At 43.0% G+C, this 21,042-nt stretch overlaps 1 protein-coding gene across 3 annotated transcripts in view; it reads left to right on the top strand.

The window, feature by feature from the left end:
- Positions 1-21,042, top strand: part of slit1a (slit homolog 1a (Drosophila)) — an 85,455-nt gene that overhangs the window by 36,965 nt on the left and 27,448 nt on the right. For 2 of the 3 annotated variants that reach the window (XM_046402558.1, XM_046402557.1), the window contains exons 5-9: positions 10,557-10,628; positions 11,504-11,575; positions 12,801-12,872; positions 13,666-13,829; positions 17,944-18,091. In XM_046402558.1, coding sequence (XP_046258514.1) covers positions 10,557-10,628; positions 11,504-11,575; positions 12,801-12,872; positions 13,666-13,829; positions 17,944-18,091 — 528 coding nt within the window. Of the gene's footprint in view, positions 1-8,383; positions 8,590-10,556; positions 10,629-11,503; positions 11,576-12,800; positions 12,873-13,665; positions 13,830-17,943; positions 18,092-21,042 lie in introns of those variants that run through there. The other variant, XM_046402559.1, reaches the window with a different exon arrangement.

Genomic DNA, 21,042 nt, shown 5'->3' with positions numbered 1-21,042 from the left:
GAGCTGCACTGCCACCTTAAGAACAGTGTATAGTCACCTGCTTGTTTTCATTTCTCCTTCAACTTTCTCATGCTCAATCTCATGCATGAGATTGTTCATAGTATTTGTCTTTTAACTGACAGACATCTAATCTTCTCATCTCTTTTTCGTTATTTACTGTCAAAAAATGAGCTACAGTTGAAATGGTAAATCAATCTGCAAAACCATATCATAATTTTATTACTGGATTGACGTAAGTTGTTTTTTGAAGCAAAAGTTTCACTGATTCAAGCATCTAAATTGTTTATTTCTTAGTTGTCTATGAGAGTAAACTGAATCTTGAGTTTTGGATTATTTCTCAAACAAAACAGAAAACATTTGGCTTATCAATTGATAATTAAAATAGTTGTCAGACAGGGCCCTAAAGTGAACTACTGATGAGCTCAAAGCAGTCATTTTAAGGCAAACATTTTTGTTGTTCTTCTACATCTCACAAAGTAAATGAAAGAATCTAAAAAGTTCCTTTATGCAATAAAATGCATGATCTAAGCTGAGGACATATTCATACAGTGTTATCAACAGGTGAAATCCAACACGTGGTTATAAATCAGTTCCTACACTGGTAGAACCCTCGTTGAAGTTACTCATGCAAGTCTAATTTCACCTTCTGCTTGTTTTATTTTTTGTATTTAACAACATGCTCTTGCATTCAGCTAACCACTAGTCACATATATTGTGTGTTTTGTGAAGCAGCGACTGCAGATATACAAGGGCGAGAGGCCTGACTTGCTGCTGATTACATTGCTGTCTTGGTGTGTTAAGATAAAATGTGCGTGTGTGTGGGAGTGAGAGTACACTACGTATGTGCACTCTTGCCTTGGAGGGTGTGCTTGTGTGCTTGTGAGCGTGTCTTGTTAAAGATAAGGTGATGCATGCCCAGGGTGAATTGTTGACTTGACGTCAGCCACAATGCACCTGTCTCATACATCATGGTGAGCGGGAGGCAGTATAGGTAACGGAGGGAAGAGCCTGCAGCCTTTATTGTTCCATCACTTCACCCCTCTCTTCTGTGCAATGGGACACCTCAATCTCCCACTCGGTGCAATACGGCCTTATTTTCACCAAAGCATTAATGATATATTATATATGATATATGATGATTTATTGATATTAAAGTCAACGCACACCCAGAAAATGTATATTCATCAATAACAAGATGAGCTGAGGGGAAGTCACACTTTTTTTTTTCCTTCTAATGAGCTCCTCTATTTAGACGAGGTGTCCTTGACTGTGTATATCTAGTACCTTTGGGCTGTTTTTAAGTTTACCTTTCAGAGGGATTTGAACAAAGAACAGATACGATATAAAGGTACCTACTCTGCTCACCTTCCCTCTGGCTTAGTCCTCTCCTCTCCTTCCTCTCGCCTGATACTTTCCATGTGTGACGGCGACTGTGAGAGCTTAAACTAATGACTGGGAGGTTTCACTCTTGATTATGGTGCATCTAGAGAATATAGGAGGCGGTGTACCATCTCCTGAGAGAGAGGAAAGCAGAGGAAACGAGAAGATGATCTATGCAGGGTTTCACGTCGATCTGCACTCAATCAAAACTCCCTATGTTTCATGTTTTTTTTTTTTACACCCCCACCCCCACCCCTCACACACACACACACACACACACACACACACACACACCCCACCCCACCCCACCCCCAGAGGTTTTCCTCAGAGTGCATCTTGATGCACCTCAAAACGCATGGAGTTGATTAAGTGTCTTGAAGTGTGTTCAGTTTACGTGTTGATTGAAACAGCTCCTGACTGTGTGTGTCTTCGTGACAGTCCTCTGATCTGGTATCAGCCTCCCGTGGTTAGGTATGGTGGATCTGTCATCGCAACGGCTCAATAACACTGACCCCAGACCAGCGCTTTTCTTCCAGGAAAAGCTGTCATCCGATCTTCAGGATCAGTTTACCACTTTCGAGGTAGTCAGCCGTTCACAAAGAGGCATCTTTAACTTGTTTAGTAAGACCACACAATGTGTATGTATGTGTGTGAGCATAAGAGCAGCCACCCAGATTTCCTTTTTTGTCTTCCTAAATAGCTGTCTCCTTCCCTTTTGCCCCTGCCCCGACACAGTATAAAACATTAGTCCAATCCAGCAAAATGATTTCCAGGCTATTCTCAGAGATGGAGATCATTATTTCTGGCTTGGTGTGAGCCCGCTGGCTAATGTAGGGATAGGTAATGGCAGTGATAATGGACCTGTTGAGAGGTATGTTTTCCCTCACCACCCACCCTCTTTTCCTCTCTGTTCTTCTCACACTTTTCTCGCATTGTCCAGCAGGTAGACAGCATGATGGATGGACGGGGCTCGGCCGTGTCCCTGTGCAAAGCGGCGCTATCGTCCACCCCACAGTCAGTTGATAGCCCCTGTAAGCGTTCGTCATGATCGATGCCGCTCAGCCATGCTCCATCACTCAGCTTGACTGCCACTGAATAGCTTGGACACACTCAGAAACACATAATGGCAGGGGGAAATTAGGGTGAATCGAGAGCTGGGAGAAAGCATAGATTTTCTCCCTTCTTTCTTCGTTATGTTAACTCTTTCGTTTACTTCACGGGTGGCAGCAAAGCACACAGCCAAATGTATGCGGTCACATGGGATTTTTAAGCCTACAAATACACATAGACATCATGAATCATTTACAGTGAAAGAAGAGATGTGGGCAACAGTTAAACTAGCTCTGTCTTGATTCTGTGTGTGTGTGTGTGTGTGTGTGTGTGTCAGCCCTCATGTGGGCTTGATAAGTTCCACTGACATTGTGTTTTCTCTTCGTGGTTGTTGAGTGTTCCAGTCTGGGTGCGCTGTGTGTTTCTCATTGGTCCGGTGAGCTGTAGATGATTAGAGTGGAGCCCATCCATGAAATCCCCTCATCGAAAAGGAGACAGTTTGTGGATGTGTGTGTATTATGAGAGCAAGAGACAGAGGGTGTTATGCTTGCTGAATTTTTCAACATCCGAATAAATCACAAACCCTCTCCAGATGCGTCCACATGGCCTCCTTTTCGCTCTTTCAACATGTATAGGAGCTTGAGACACTGGAGGGTTAAATACATAAATGTGCCCTCTGCCATGAGGGTTGGTGGAGTCTGTTAAAAATTAGATAATGCTGCTAATGACTAATGACTCTAATGGTTTTTTTCCTGAAAGTCCACATAAATAAATAGATAAGGTGATGCTGCAGAGGAAAGAGAGACTACACTGATGTGAAATACAGCTCCTCTCCCTCAGCTAGTTTTGGTGGACTGGTGTTGACATTAGCTTTCAAAAGAAAATGCATCTACAAAGACAGGCAGATGCTATTGAATTATGCTGCATTTGGTATCAGTACAGTGTTTGTTTTTAATTATGATTCTTTGTAAATCCTATATTTAGTACTAAAAGAGAGACCGAGAGGGAAAAAGAGGCTTTCTCTCCTGGGTTTTTATTTGAGAGTATTCCTAAAGCAGCATATTTATTCCTCTGTTTAGTAAAGCAGCAGTTTCTCCTTCCCCACTTTTCAAGTCCTCCTCCCACCGAGCTCCATCCAGCTTTCTCCTCCTCTCATCTCCACCACAAAGGGACTAGAGAAACACCTTGCACACTCTGCCTGCTTGCGTGTACTATATGTGCGTGTCTGTGCATGATAATTTGTGTGAACATAAACGAAGGATTTTATTTTTGAGACTGTGTTTTGACCTCCAGATGATCATGGTAATCATGATGATGATAGTGGTGGTGGTGTCTGGCTCCCTTGTCCAGATTGCACAGACTGCTGCATGGAGGTACGAAACACTGAGGGTAGACAGGAGGGAGAAAGTGAAGAGATACTCAGCGAAGAGGCATGTTTATCATTTATTTTACCAAGAAAGAAAGCATAATGTGAAGGTGTGGAGAGAGAGAAGGATGAGAAGAGGGGGGCACGTGGGTGAAAAGGAAGAAGCAGATACTCTTGACCGCACACAGAAACACTCAGTCACTCTCTCCGGGCCACACAAATAGACACACATACATGCCTGTGTTTTGGCAAGCGCCCAAGGCCCTGCAGCCTCGATCCACACTCCTTCTCACCTCATTCTCTTTATGTTTTCCCCCACTCTTAACGCCTTCCCTCTTTTTTCATCTGCCTGACACAATGGGTTTGTTGTCTACTATAGTCTGCACCTTAACCAAAGATATGTCTGCACATAAATGCAGCATGTTAACATAGCCAGTTTTTTGTTTTCTTGTGACTGAGATCAAGACCAGAAATCCACCTCCAGAGTCTTTCCTTTCTAACCGTGTCTTCCTTACTTCTGTCACTGAGCTTTTCCTCAGTTGGCTGGTTCAGCTAGACCTCATTCAGTGACAGGGCTAATGGCTCCATTACACTGACCGAGCCATTATTAACTTCTCCTACCTGCTCCTACTCACTGGTGTCACGTCATTGACAGAGGGAGTCTTGAGTAAAGTTGAGATTTTTCCAAGTCATGTACAAGGTTTGTGGCAATGCAAGGCCCACGTGTTGCCGTTCTGGGATTTGTTCAGGTCAAAGTCTCAAAGTCAAATCAAATCTTTTGCCTATGAAGTCACTCTCAAGACTTGAACTCCTCTTTTTTGTGTCAAGTCTGCTACATTTTCTCTTTCCTCAGCACATTTTGATTTCAGGAGAATTGTTCCTACTGCTACTTCTCCAGCACAAATGAGCATGAAACAAACAGTTTGGGAATTCACTCTGGTGACACATATTAAGATGAAACGTGCATTTGCACGTAAACAATTTGTGCATGTTAGGTTTGGTTTGTTTATTTGAATGTATTGCTCCTGTCTTGAGGCATTTGTTGGTGCATTTCCAAGTTGAGCCACTTCTTTAAGAAAGCCTTCAGTTTATGTGCTTGGTTGTTTATGTGTGTCTACTTGTGGGTTTTTACCGTGCAGGGAGGAAGAAAGTAGTTAGCAGTTAGTGGCAGCACACTGCCATTCTTTTAAAAGCCCTCACACACCTCATTAACTCTCTTAATGAGTAAGTAATCAGACACATTCCCCCTCTGTCGTTTTGTCCTTTTCTCCCTCTTTGAATGGACAAATAAAATTAAGAGCATTTGGCAAGAATAAACATTTCCTTATCGTGCAATCGAGTCAAGAAATCAAGAAAACAAACAAAGATTTTCGACACACACACTGAAATAAATGCACTGATACACTGGCACATATACAAGCACCGTACAGCCACCTCTTTTCAGGATCTAATCAGTCACAAACGCAGTTGTTAAGTTTTTTCTTCACTGCATATGGTTCTACTGTTTTTTTAAAGACAGGAATAGAATGATTTCTTGGACTTTATAGCTTTCTAAATGTGTAAAAGTACAATTCAATGACAAATGAGCTGAAATGAGGATGAAAGGAAAGTGTAACTTGAGCCCTGTCTGCACTGCTTTAAGCTTTAATGTCCTTTAAATGTTAAAAGATTTCTCTGTGGGTCATTTTCTTCATTTTAGAAATGCAAAATCATCTAACAGTCTCCTCTCTAGAGTGTCAGTATCCCACATTTACCGATAGTTTTAGATTAGTTATTTTACCAATCCACTCTGCAGTGTACCGTAAAGAGAATTTAATTAACATTCATTCACTCTAATGACTATTTTGAAGCAAACAAAAAAACGTAAGTTTACCTTGAAAACGGTACAAAGATAGTGAGAAGGAGACAGAAAACGTGAACAGTAAATTGTTTGTGTGAAAGGGGCCACTGAAGGAAAGACTGTATTGCAGAGTGCAGAATTCCATGCAAATCCTTACATAGGCGTGTGTATTTTCCCTCAATGAAACTTTTAAACCAAGATATCAAAACATCAGATCATCCTGTCTGATTTATGGCCCCACGTGTCAACCGCTGTTGTCAAAAAACTGCGGAGGCAGGGGTTATGAAATTTTTAAGATATGAAAGAGGCAATTGTCTTTGTTCACATATAGGCATGTGTGCGCATGTGGCCATGTGCATGTTTTCATTTGTGCATTGCAAGCTGTATATTACTTACCCACAGAGAACCACACTGTGGAGCCCGGAGCCCTGAGGGTTTTAACCAGAAAAGGCCGTCTGTCACAAAGGTGGCTGAGCTTTTGCAGCATCCCCAGAAACTCCATTTCCTGTCAGGAATAAAGATTGGCCAAAAGAATAAAATAATCATTAAAAACTGTGTGGACCTTTCTACACTGCTTTTTTGATTAGTGGGATTAGCAGCTGATTGGTGTTGTGTCATGCAGAGGAGAGTTGAAGTTGTGTACAGTATAATGAAGTGTACTGAGATAGAGATCAGAGGTTAATGATGTGAATCAGACAGGAACCAGACATTACCTTCAACGTGCAGCTAATCTCCAGACCAGGCGCCTTAAGCTATGTCTGATAACATTACTAATTATTCCAGATATTCACTCTGCATGGATTCTTGTAAATAGGCATATCTATAACTGAGTTTATTATCAAAGCACTTTATGCTCTCTCAACAATACCATTGTTTGAGGTCTTGTACAAAAGAAACCTTAAATGGTCCTGACCGCAGCATGTTAGGGGCTGCTCCTGCAGCGAGAACACACCTGAAAACATGTGTGTTCACCTCATCATTAGGGCTACAATGGGAATGAACTGCGAGAAACGTCACAGAAGGAGAGCCAGGCTACTTTAATGAACTAACTGCCCACTTTGAGGTATGTAGTGCATTAAGGTAAATCTATACCAGGTCTAAGCTGTTTGAACACTGACATAGCCCCAGTCCCTCTCGCTCACTCGAGCACTGGTTCACACACCTGTAATGAAAATGAACTGGTAGGCATGCTGCGTACAGGAAATAAGGAAACAAAAAGTTGCAGGTCTTACATCATTACGGCACTCTGTGAGATGCCTGGGGCCTGGAGTGGGACTGGAGGCCGCTGCCATGCCTCAAGATAGCCTTCTTAGCATTGCAATGAGTCCGTGGAAGGAGTCTGGGCAGTGAAGAGTGTGACGTGGCACTGATGGTTTCCATAAATCCTGACAGAGCCGAGCAAGTACAGTAGAGAAGTTTGAAGGTTATGACCTGTGCTTCTTCTTCACTTTGTCTACTCTCTGCTCCTGCAGCACTTCACAATCTGATGTCCCTTAGGTTAGTTTAGTTGAAGTCAGATTTTGGAAAACGTGTCTTAGCCATGCATTTGAAGGTGGAATGATTTGATGGCAAAACAAAGTTCAAAAAGGAAGGATTTTTTTTTAATCTGCAATCTTTTAATCTTTAATATCACATTTCTCTGAGGTGTTGCACTGTGGTGGTATTTACTGAAGGGCTGTGACATTAGATTTACTGTCATGACTTAGCAATGGGGACTATGGTGGCCGATATCCCACTTTGCGGTGACTGTTCTCACATAATCATGTCAGTTTTTGAAGGGAACAGTGCTTCCCTGAAAATCTGCCTCCAAACTAATCAGAAATGTTAAACATCTCTGAGCCAACACACAGACAGGGCCGAGCTTAGAAAATACCAGTGAGGGGCAACCACAGACTATGTAAAATACAGCATAGTCTCCCACAGAAATGTCCTGTTTGCCGTTTTAAGAATGTGTAAATGCAGAAATGTAGCGTTGCTAAATTTAATATCGCTCTGGCTCCCGTAGGAGTTGAACCCGTCAATAAATCCTTAAAGGACACAGAAGACTGCAGACTCCAAACCATGACCACTGTGATTATTCTGTTATATGTGACAGAGGAGAGAACAAACCAGGCAGAGGGAGAAAGGCAATATAAGTAAATGAGAGAAAGGCAGACTTTCTGGCACAATAGACAGCATCATTTAGGGTTGTCATGGGTTTCCTTTTGGGCACACATTGTCCCAGAACAGACCTACAGTTACAAAGCGACCTCCCACGACCTCAGCATCTAATCCAATCATACAGCACCATAAATGGGAGCATATAGATCACTCCAGCCAATCGTGTTATAGCGTAATAATGAGATTATGGGGATTTTAGTGTGCGGATTCCACCCGAGAGGTTTCATTTTACTACTTACACACAGAACATTGTATTTGTATTGTCAAAGCCATCCTGGCTCGTTTTGCATTCCAGCTTTTCATGCCTGTCTCCATCTCTTCGTTTCTCTGTCTTTCTTCATTTCCTTGCAACTACCGCACTGTAGCCTCTGGCACTCCAGCAGTGCTGTCCTAGCACAGCAATCTGTTATCATTTCGCATAGTAACCCAAGAGAGAACACACACGTACAGGCACACGCACAAAATACATACCGCACCCCTCCCAGATGTCCTTGGGGGGGGGGGGGGGGGTTTGATTATTAACAGTGTGTCTGCAACACAGCGTCTATGTGTGTGTTAAGTGTGTTTGTTGCAGGAAGGTGAGGAGAAGGTGAGGGGGCTAATTTGTCATCAGATAGAGTGCATGGCCAGGTAGACCAAAAGCATTCCTCTCACATGGAGCCACCTTGATAAGCAGCACCAATTTAGCCTGTGTGCCAGACTGACTCAGCTATCAGCTCTACACTTGGACTCTTTTGCCAAGACAACAAAGGAGCTGGAGGGAGCACAACTATTCTGGCTCCCATGCTTGCCGGTGAGGAGACATGAAGCAGATTGAGACACTGATGTTTTGGATTTGATCCTGCAAAATGTGGCAGACTGACAGAATAGGTAGATGATTGTTGTTTAATTGCCTCAGTTGCCTGCTAATGGTGTTGCACTGAATATCTCGGTGAAAGCAGATGTTATGCAGATCTGCTGAGGGAGTAAAACTCAGAAACCTCAGACAATAAAATTAGAATGTGCCATTAGATGGAATATTTATGTTCTCTTTGAACACAAGCCAGCAATGTGTGTGTTTCATTTGCACATCTGTATGTGCACGTCGCGTTTTTGTGAGTTGTGAATATCCGCCAGATAAGGCTTTTGTCTGTACTGCTGAAATGTGATGCACTGGAGATAAACGAAGTGCTTATTTGAAAGTTTATCCAAATTATATAAGTAAATTTTCATCTAAGGTCATGTCAAGTTAGCTACACAGCCGGCTTCTAACGGGGTGGGACTGTTAGGATGGGACAAGACCCAACAAGTTATAGTTGACTTCTAACATACGGCTCTATGGGACCTTTCACTGTGCACATGCATTCATGTCCTATGAATGAACGGACTTTGCATGTTCAAGCAAAATGCCTAATTTTGCTTTGGTTAAAGTTAAACAGTTGCTTTAGATTTAATGTATTCAAACAACAAAAAAGCAAACAGGCAAATTCCATTTTTAATTGTGGTGCATTTGCAGTGGCCTGCAGAGCATCGTTTTAATTTCTTCTGCACCATGAAGGCACAACCACCCATTCATTAGATATATTGCACAACATAACTGCTGTGGTGTGTTTTGCTCCCCTCTTTTGTATCTCAGATGAAACAATATGTGTTTAGCACTCATTCCAAGGAAGCTTCTGGAGGGGATGACCCAATGTGAGACCGATCTTAGGAATTCATTTCAACATTACCCCATGGGGTTTTATAAGTGTGGTAACTTGTTGTGTGAATCATAAGAATGCGTGCCGTGGTGTAAATTAACATTAATAGTAGAAGTCATCAAAGTGTTATAAAGAGCAGTTATGTAGTTTTATAGATTGTGGTGGCTTCAGCCTCTCTATGGGCAACCATAAGTACTCTGTTTACGTCTGTCCGAGCTATGGGAGCCCTCGGTGCGTGTGTTTCAAGACGGCAGCCTCTCTGGCAGCGCCCTACAGTCTGTGTGGTGTGGTGTGTGTCTGTGTGTGTGTAGGAGAGGGGCAGAGCCTTTCTGAATGAGGTTAGCTCACCATTTAAACGACAGACAAAAGACTCTGCTAATTAAAACTATGGCTACTTGTGTTTCACTCACTCTCCTTCCCTCTTCTCTGACCCTCCCCTCTCACACTCACTCACTTTCCACACACATGCACTTCTCAAAGGCCTAATTTGTACCCACCGTTAAACGCCAGACACACACACAGCCTCAAACTAAAAGATAATGTTCTTTGTGCCACAGCGTCTTAATGAATCCACCCCACTGGATCAGCGAGGACTCCTCACTGGTCGCTGCCCCGCTGCCTGTTTGTTCGGTCTGTGTGCAGGCACTGAGTTGGACACCTCATACCAGATTATGGTCAAGGCACAGAGATCAAATTATAGCATGAGTGAACACTGTATAACACAGTCACTATAAAATAACCACTCCATTGTGAGTAGAGCTCTCCATGCAGTACCACACCTCAGGGTCTTGGCACACATTGGAGAGAAAAAACAGTTTCCCTTAGCTTTCTGTTCTGCCCCAATGAGTGTGGTAAAAGAGGGAGTGACATTGAATAGAGTGCAAATTCTGTCGGAGGAAAAGCTTGGTTTAAACACTGTAGGTCAAACATTTACTTAGGAAATTGACGAAAAGTGTTGCTTCCAAAAAGGGTACTTTTTTTTTTTAAAGAACACACACCCTGCTGAACCAAACAAATCAAACCAAGCCAGGTTCGAGGACGCATTTAGGGTTAACTAATACCTGCCTTGTTGTCTCCACAGAGATCTGAGTGAGAACTTCATCCAGTCCATCCCCCGAAAAGCATTCAGGGGAGCCACAGACATCAAAAACCTGTGAGTACTTCAGCCTTTCCAGTATGGATGAGTGTATGTAGCATTGCAACTAATGGTTATTTTCATTATTGATAAATATGCCCATCACGAGTTCACGCAGTCCACAATGATGTCTAAAATGTATTGTTTCATCTGACAGTCCAAAATTCAAAGATATTCAGTTTTGCAGGACGCAAAGAAAATTGAATGTTTACATTTTTGTTTTTAAAAAAATTTCTTAAACAGTAATTTAGTTTTTTATATAATTTTCTGTAAAATGACTGACTGGTTAATTGTATTAGCTCTGAATGTCCTGGCAGTCATTAACTCAGAGAAATCAGGGATGATGTGTCAAAAGCTACTGCATGTGAAGAGCAAAAGAGTGAGCTCCTTTCACAACTCATTCAGTATAATTCTGGCTTGTTAAGCATACACTTTTTTTAAGGCTGAGTTAATGGCCCTTGGTAAGAGGAAAACACCATGTTCGTATTGGTCTGTGTTTGCATGTTCAGTGAGTTATATATCAATGTGACTGAGTAGGCTAACACACACACACACACACACACACACACACACACACACACACACACACACACACACAAGCAGCTCCCCAAAGATGGCTTGTAACAGCTGTGATTTACATCTTCACCAGCACATCCACACACGTACACACAGAATTATGAGGTGTATCAGTGCAGATAAACAATCAGTAAAATCCTCTTTTGCCACTCTTGGGCTTACATGAGCTGATATGACTTAACCAGCATTGATTTTCCATAGTCCATCAGTGTACTGCTTACTGTATCAGGCATTACAGCTGGCCCACAGGGATACAGAAAGCTTGTGTATGTGTCTTGTGTCACAAAGCCTCTCTCTTTCTCCTGCTTGCTCTGCAGTCAGCTGGATAAAAACCACATTAGCTGCATCGAGGATGGAGCCTTCAGAGCTCTGAGAGGCTTGGAAGTACTGTAAGTATCTCAAGTGTTGCTAGTCATCCAGCTCCATGCTGTAGCAATCCATTAAAGCACTTAGTTAAATTAAGATATTGTTTTTTACCATGCTAATAACCATAACTAATATACGCATAGCGCAGACCTTTAATTAGTATGGCCTTGGTTATTATGCCAAAATACCCCCGGTGGGCCTCCTGAGGGGGCCTGCATCATGGAGACCAAGCTCCATTAACTCATTGTTCCACACAGTTGACAGCAGCGTTCCCCTCCACCACATTAACACCCACCACCCACCCTCTCCTCCACCTCCTCTATCTACACCCCTTCCAGCACTGGGGAGGCCATCTGACAAGGGAGCTCCAACAATCTTGATCAAAAATCCCATTCAAGTGAGCATTCCACCCTGGACTCACTGGTGACCATGTTGTGAAGTTGTTGTTGTGTATTTGAAAAAAAGAAAAAAAAAAAAACATTCAATTAATCATCCCTTGTCAAAAATCATAATCACAGGCCTCAGTTGACGCGCTCCACCTGAAACAATGTAGACTAGCAGTGCGGGCTGGGGCACAAAGGCACTCTGACAGCCTTGTTGTTTTTATGGTGAAGGACTGTATTGTGCATGTGTGTTTGGAGGGTATTTTTAGGGGGTGGGGACACAAAAAACGCCATTAAAGGCTGCTTTCATGGTGTGGATGGATTGCAGATGTAGTGATAGGGTTGTCATAATGGTGTAAAAGGGGATGGGGGGGTTGTTTGGATGGGGTCTGTACGTATAGGTTTTATGGGGGAGGAGGACAGGTTGTGTTAAAAGCGGGAGCACGTTGAAATATGGCGAAGGGCTATTAGGTTGATTGAAATGACCTGATTTTCTCACTGCAGCTGATGCCCAGGGTTCGAAGGAAGCACGTGCGCAAGCATGTGTGTGTATTGTATGTTTCTAGAACTATAAGTTGTGGCACCCTTGTGATCAAGCTTGTATATGCAAGCATGTGAGTATATTTGCATGCACGACTGTACGTGTGCGTAGGAGGTGTGAGGGCTTCCCATCTGTGTGGAATGAGGTGTTATATTCCCAGTGGGATGCCACAAAGAGAGATGGAGAGAGAAGAGAGGGGCGGTGGTGGATTTAAAGAGATGGAAGAGAAGAGGACGGCCGCAACACAACTCTGTTTGAACAATATATCTTAAAAATGTATCTTCTCCCCTGTGCTGATGATGTGACTGTTCGCTCTTTTCACAGAACGCTGAACAACAACAACATAACCAGCATCCCCGTTTCGAGCTTCAACCACATGCCCAAATTACGAACCTTGTAAGTCACACCTTTCACACCACAATGCTTTCTCCCTCTCTGGAGGTGTTCTTTAAAATGAAAATAAAACATGCATGCAAGTACAGTAGAGAAAGTGCTGAAGACCCGTATGGTCTCAAAGGGAGTAGATGTCATTCCAGGCAGTGTTGGGAGGCAGCCATACCCACAGAGCACCACAGAAGGGTCTGTAGCAATGCCAGGGGCCATTATCTCCTTCATCTAAAGCACACACAACAACAACTGGCCCAGATAGACCCAAATAGCCCCAAAAGCCTATTGTGCATTGTATGCAATTACTAAATCTGAAATTATGTCCAAATTAAAACAATTATGCCTGCAGAAACTCTCCGAGAGCCGTGACTCCTTGTGGCCACACTTCTTGCGGTGGCTTTTTGGGTTTCCTCTCTCCCAGTGGGGTTATATTATATAGCTTTTCTGTTTATGTGTGCAGTACGTGTCTGAGCACATGGTTTTGCAAGTTAGCATACGTGCTCCAGAGGTCCACCACACCACAGCAAGAGTTATTCTGGACAGGCACAGCATTCCAGGAATGCCGTGTTTGGAGTATTGGATTTAGAAAAGTATTCTTTAGTGTTTCTGCATTCTAGAATGTGCCATTTACAATAATCCATGTAGCGTATCATTAAGTGTTCCACAGTGATTAGATCTAATGAGTTCTAGGAAAGAATAAACACTTTAATTGCAATTTGCTTCTTCAATTGGGGGTATTTTAGATAGCAAATAATGCATCCATGCTGAATTTCTCTCTCCCTCTGTCTCTCTCTTTTAACAGCCGTCTCCACTCCAACAATCTGAACTGTGACTGTCACCTGGCCTGGTTGGCCCAGTGGCTCAGGCAGAGGCCTACAATTGGTCTATTCACTCAATGTACTTCCCCCACTGAGCTCAGAGGGCTCAATGTAGCAGAGGTACAGAAACACGAATTCAGCTGCTCAGGTAAGACCTGTAGATTGTTTATTTAGTCATGTTCAGTGTCTAGGGAAGGCTGGTTTTAAATAATTTCAAAAAGGGATGAAATGGCAATGTTTTTGTTGCACATGGGTACCTTTGATCAAATCATTCATGCCAAAAACTCCCTGTCCTTGCTAGTAGATACTTTCCTCCCTCCACTCCCCCTGTGTCAGTGTATTCACCTGGCAGTCACCTGACAGCTCCTCTGCCCCCGGGCAACCCTACGGCTCTCCTCCAGCCCTTTCATGTGTCTTCTGGAGCTGGCAGCGGTGCCAGGAAAATGCCTTGACATATATATAAAATACACAGGCAGAGTAAAGGCTGCCCCCACTGACAGCAGTACACCTCTCCTCAGTCGTCATTATTTATGGCCTCTCACCTCCACTCCTGAGGATTATTGTAGCTTTGAACTCACTATTTCTCTCTTGCTGTGTGTGTGTGAGAGAGAGAGAGAGAAAGCATGTGCATGGGGGCGTGGCATGGCGTGCACTGGGGTTATCATATCAGGACAATGGAAAAACAGTGTGAGAACCTCCACTCCCTACAAGGCCATCTCACTCTCAACACCAGCTGCAAGGGGTGTTTGCGTCTGCGTTTGTGTGTGTGTTTGTGTGTGTGTATGTGTGTGTGTATGTGTGTGTGTATGTGACTCTCTCCATGGGTTGTGATTTTTACGCAGCCATACGGCGTGACAGCACAGATCATTAACTATTCATCGCCCAGGGAAAGACACTCAAAGCGTGGGAGTGTAACGATTCCAGCTACGAAAGGGGAGCAGGGGGTGTCAGAGAAACTTTGGGGTCTGATAGGATGCATACACAGGAAGATGAGGTTTTTGCATGATGGGGAGTTGCCATTCATGTTGACATTAGCTTGTATCATGTAAGAATTTTAATGGGATAGGACAGATTTTTTTTTTCTTTTTTTTAAGAAAGTTGCAGTAGACCCAGATTTGTTCTCTGTGTGTCACAGTAGCAAATGGTCATTCAGACTATCTGGGCAAAACAAAGAAACCGAATGAAAAAATAAATCTGTTGCTCTGTATTTCCATCTCTCTGTGCAAAAATTCAGTCATGTGCACACACACCAACACATACTCCCAGTTTCCTCTTGAGTGGATGAGTGACCAGAAGTTGAACTCCCAGTGAAGGACTCATTAGGGACGGGTTCCCTGGCACACACATAGATGCACATATACTTTTTTTATATATATTGTTGATGTTCAGAGCTGTGTGTTTGGTGTGTACTTCGTTTGTGCTGTGACCAGGCCAGGCCACCTGCGGGGGATTTGGGGCGGGGTGGCGCTGTGTTGCAAGAGAAGAAGAGGGAAACGAGAGGCATGTTGTTGCTGTGAGAGGCAGCATAAGGAAAATGGGGTACAGTGTGTTATTAGTCACTGCATCATGACTCACTGACCATCATTCTCAGTATTGGGTTGGAAAATGTCTTAATATTATTAAAAATTCTGTCAGTAATGAGCAGAGTAACACATTTACTGCTTCACTTAGAGGAATAAGATCACATTTTTCCAGGAGGTCGTTTGTCATTAATCTAAAAATCACATTACAGTTGGACAATCCAAAACCAACATCCTGGGTTCATTATTTTCTGTTTTGCAAAAGCAATAAATTTTTACTTTGCAGCTAGAAAAAAAAATCACAGTGAAAAGTGGATTTTAAAATGTAATTTGTCGAGCCGACATTTTTACTTTCACTTTTTGATTATTTATTCTGGTGACTAGCAGCTCATTTGTGTTTTTGCTCCATTTTCCTCTTCCCTTTCAGTGACAACATGCAGTCTCTGTGCTGTTCTCATCACAAAATGATCTTGTTTATTTCAAAAAGATGGGCAGCAGGAAACACGAGTTGTAAGCGTGAAGAGACTTAAAATCTGGGCGTAACACTTTGCTCCTTTTTAGGAAATCAGTAAACAGCGACAGGCTTTACATTAATTCCTCTGCCAACTAATTTTCGTCTTTACTCATACTCCTCTGACTCTAATTTTTGATTAGAGTGACTTTACTTTGTGGCCTCCACCGTGATTTTATCGAGTAAAACATTTACATTCTGGCTCCTGCTTGCTCTCCTCAATCATTTCCAGGAGAGGTAACTAAAAGTTAGAGGCCATTTGTGCCAATTTAGGGTTATACCACAAAAAATTGACTATTGTATTTGAATTACTACTCCCAAGGAATATTAAATGGAGTAAAAATATTATGCTTGAAATGAGCAGTGAATAATAAAGTGCTTGAGGGCTGGAATAAAATACGATTTCTATAGTGGGAAAGGGGGAAATAAGTATAAAGTGTGAAAATGGGAGAGAACTGATGAACCCAACTGTTATGCTGAAAGGGAATGAGACAAATGGGAAGAAGCCAGAGATAACATTTGGGAATGATGAGAAAAATGAGGTGGAGAGAGGTTAAACGTAAAGACTTGTGAGCAAATGGACAGGAGGTAATGGGTTGCACTGACAGTTATTGGAAGAGATGTGGGAGTGGAGAGGCTGAAAATGAGGACACTAAGAGGAGGGAGAAGGAGCAGAAAGAGCAGCTGGAGGAGGGGAGAGTGATAGAAAGGTGATCGCAAGTAAAATAAGGGAAAATGGGACAGGAATGGAGCTGTACAGACGACGGATGGGAAAGAGATAATGGAGAAAACAGCAGAAGAGGGGACCAGCGTACATCAAACAGCTTCACCTCAAGTATACCTGTCAGAGAGCTGTCATTGTTAAGGCCGCTCCAGCTGTGCTCTGCACTCTCCCTGATCCCAGGCCTGTCAAATATGCCATGTTAGATCAGAAGGGAGTTCTTCTCTGCCCTACACCTGATCCCAGATCTGTCAAAGCTCTGCCATCCCAGATCACAGAGCCTCAGATCACATGAGTTGAGCAATCGTGCGAGTGTTGATTCATGCTATTGATGCTATTTGTTGTGTTAACATGATTCCCAGCATCTCTGGCCTTCAGGTAACTGATGATGCTTGGCCGGATACATGAAGTCTGGCCTTCAATACTGAATAATAAACATTGCTTATTAGCAAAAAGGTCTAAGAGCTAGAACCAGTAATTTCGTGGTTAAGCATAATGTTTGGCAGCGTTCTTTCTGTTTTAGGTAGCAGAGGTTTGAGAACTGTGCTTTCTCTGTCAATGACTTTCACCATCACTCACTCTGTCTTCCTCTGTCTGAATCCCCCCCTTCACTCCCTCTCGCCAACATTTTCCACACAAGCTGAGCGATAGATGGGAAGGTAATCAAATATTCATGGTTTGAAACTCGGATTAGTAATGCTGTGTAAATGAGGCCATTTAAAAGTCTGTTTTATTCATTTTATCTGGGTTAGGCTTACATATACACATCTTGTACACGCACACACACACCACACCACACATACCAAACATGCCATACCGACAGTACAAGCACCCGCTCTTCACCGTATCTTTGACAGCACCGCAGCTACTTGAACAGGTATCTAGAGACAGCGTGATGGGTTGTGTGCTCTGTATGCAAATTGAAAAGTTGAAGTGTTTTAGAACAAATGGAAGTGAAGAGGTGGGGGCGTAAAGCTGAATGTGCAGAATGGCATCAATTCCACCCAGGGATCGCAGACTCAGGAGGAAAATTTGCAGCAAGATCAATGGATGTTATTGGGAGGCCTTCAGTCGTCGCTCCAGCTCTATTATTCATGTCTTTCTTCTCGTCTCAATGTACTGTGGCACTCCTTTGATAGATAACCTAGTTTCTTGGCCATTGATTCCCAAAGATGTATGGCTTTGCAATAAAGTCAAGAGTATGGTGTTTCATTTCTTTTCTCTCAATGTCAAAACATTCCTGTTCATTTGCAATTCACTTTATAAAGCACAAAGGGCTGATGTCATTAACACCAGCGGAAGAGTTTGAGCTCCACATGAGTGCAAGAGCTGCTCCATGCCAGCCCTCAAAGCCTCCAGCAAACAATCTCACCTAATAATCCTGCTTAGAGTCATGCTGCTGTCATAGAAAACCAACCGAATCCACCTGTGCTCACACAGATGTAGGAGCTTCATTTTCCCGTCTTCTCATCATATTGTCCTTCTCTCTCTCTTCTACTTTTCTCCTCAGGTCACCAGGAGTCTTCCAGCCTGCAGCCGTGCAGCGTCGGCGGAGGCTCGTGTCCCGCCATGTGCACCTGCAGTAACAACATTGTGGACTGCAGAGGGAAAGGTCTCACCGCTATCCCAGCCAACCTGCCAGACAGCATGGCCGAGATGTAAGCACCTTGTTTAATCGATTCCCTGTGTATTTTCTTCTAAAGGGAGGCCTGTGATAGCATATTTGGTGTCTTACAGTTAGAGGATGTGACCATTAGCAAGCAGACTATATTCCCATTTACCATCAGCAAACAAGATGTCATACATAATACTGTGTGGATGATGTGAAGAAAATGGGAGATCTGTGATAGATCGATTAGATAATTGGATTATTTAGTAAAGATTTATTTGTAAAGCAGTTGAGAGTACACTGCGACCATGAACACTCTTTTTTCTTTTGGTCTGTCAATCACTTTGATCAGGACAAAGTTTACAGCTCAAACAAAGCAAGAAGGGGGAGCAGGAGTGATTGACTTGTTCTCATTTATTTATTCATATTCAAATTAAAATCCATGCACTATATATTTGATTCCATGACGGTAAGCTATTAGTCAAACAACAAAAATTCTTTGTATCATGTAATATTATCCTAACACATCTAATTTCATTTGGCAAGAGGATAATGTCAGATTAAAATTGCAGATAAATGTAGGTGCAAAATTCCCTTTTTTGGTTTTTTTTTTGTTTGTTTTTTTTAACCAATCAGCATTTATTTCATGCTGTCAATCATATTCACAGCTCAGTGTGTGACTGAGTTTGGTCCCATGTCGTACCAAATAACTATGATGCCATTAGGAAGTTTAGATTCCTGAGCACAGCGCCACTTGAGCAGCAGACATACAGGACAGAGGTGGATGTCAAAGAAATGCAGGGACACCCACAGCTTCTTTGTCCTTTGAAGAATGGCAGTGAGGGGAATCGGTTTGAGTATGCGCATTAAAGATGCCTGTGTGTTTCAATATGTACCTGTCTGTGTGTATGTTCATGCGGAGGTTTAACAAGGCTGAGAGCATTTCAGCATGCATGTTTTATGTACATATGCTGTTCCAGCTTGCTTTTCTCACCAGGCATCACCCAGCAGAGAGACATCCATGCGTTTGCTCTACACTGACAGACACACATGCGGATTTAAAGCAGACTGAGACTGCTTGCTCTTATCGGCTCAGATGGCTGTGAACCGCATGCAAACGCTTTGCTAACATCCCTCCCTCGGTTTATCAGTCCTCTAACATCTGGCTGGGCATTAACCGTTTACGGCCCACATGCTATCAGCCTACTGTAATTCCCAGGAATGCCCAAATACACTTTTCAAGGTAGTGCTTGCACTGTCTTTATCAGGGTTTTAATGCCGCTGGCAGAGGCTTGCATGACATTTATGCATGGCGAGGAAAAAGGGAGGATAAAGGCGAAAAAGCCAGTGGTAGCATTGCATGTTCTTCCAAGGAGCATGTGTGTAGTTAGGAGGACACAGCAAGTTTCTAGGTCTCCTCCTTCCCATGGGGGTCTGTTTATAAATACCCAGCTAGCATGGAAGTCACAGATCCCATGTTCCCCAACAACCCTGACCCATTTCTAGTTCAGTGGTGTGCTCAATTTCCTAATTTGGACATGTACTTCACACTTCTGGGTGTTCCTGTCTAACTGCATGATCACCCACAAAATACTGAGATATTTCAGTCATTTATAAGTTTTCACAGATCCTGCTTATTGACTTTTGACATTTCAATAATTTAGCCTCACCCATGCATTTTGCCTTACCTCTTCAGCATGCCCCACAGTTGTAATGTTCCACAAGTGGAGAATCTCTTAGAGACTGATGTGACCTATGAGCCCAATAACCAGCGAGCAGCACTAATAGGAGAACAGGGAGACAGCTGAAAGATAGCTCTAACATGCTCTGGTTTTTATAGGCAGTAGATTCTCTTTGCACGGCAGATGAGTGAAGACCTTTTAAACGTCTCCCTGCCCTTCACATCTAATTGGTGCTTAACTGTGTCCTGCTAATAAACTCCACGATGTCCTGATTCATCTTTTACAAGACCAGGGTGAAACACTGACTTACATCATTGCTCCTCTCCTGCCCGTCAGAGCCTTACCTTACAGGTTATATTCCCACAGGGCTCTTTCTCTCAGTTTTTCCCGTCCTCTGTTTTTTCTTAGTTGGTTTTTGGGGTTTTTTTGGTTTTTTTGTCCTAAACATTGCTCTTCGTCTTCTCTTCATTTTTCCGGCTTGCCAAATCACCACAGCCGGGTCTGAGGAGGCAGATCAGCGGCAAAGGAATAAAAGAAGGGAGGGGGGATTCCACTTTTCATGCAGCAGGTTTGATCTGAGCTTGAAGTTCATTAAAAAATCAGTTTCAATTACAGCAAGGCAGGCTGCTGGGTATCAAGGCCAGCCTAATGCCTTGTTAATGAGGCACTCGGAAACTTACATACACACACTAAAACACACATGCGGCTCTCATTATGTACAAATCGGAGACCTGCAACCTCTCTGCCCTGCTTTCCCCTAATGAATGCCAGTGTTGTGTTTATGGCTGTGGGGATGTGAGCTGGTTTCTGTACTCCTCTCTTGTGAGACCAGGCCCAGTTAGCCTAAACACTACCACAGCAGATTATTATGCACCATAGTCTCTGTCGGCAATGGTTGAACTCTGCCATTAAAATCCCCCCCTCCCCCCCCTCGTCTTTCATCCGCTCTGCCATCCATTTCTGACTCACGCACACACTCCTTGAATACCCAAAGGCAAAATGTGTTTCCCCATAATGAAAACCATGCTCAGACCCTAATGAAAAGGATGAAGACCATTGATTGGGCTGACACAATCACAGCTCACAGACACACATACAAATGTTCATTCTGATAAATTGGATGGGAACCATTGATTGTCCATCCGAGGGCAACTCTGAGAGATTGTTTCTTTTTTGTCCCCCGATTGGACAGAGCGGCTTCTTTGTCGATCGGAGGGATTAAACTGCTCGCACGTATCGATCTGTGAGGAGTGACAGTGCAAAGGCTAAAAATGTTTCAGACAGCATTGTGTGCTCTTGTCTATCTCAGATGTTTTTT

Source organism: Scatophagus argus, chromosome 10, assembly GCF_020382885.2.
Source record: "Scatophagus argus isolate fScaArg1 chromosome 10, fScaArg1.pri, whole genome shotgun sequence".
In the NCBI taxonomy this organism is placed as follows: domain Eukaryota; kingdom Metazoa; phylum Chordata; class Actinopteri; family Scatophagidae; genus Scatophagus; species Scatophagus argus.
This window is presented reverse-complemented; position numbering and strand designations above follow the sequence as displayed.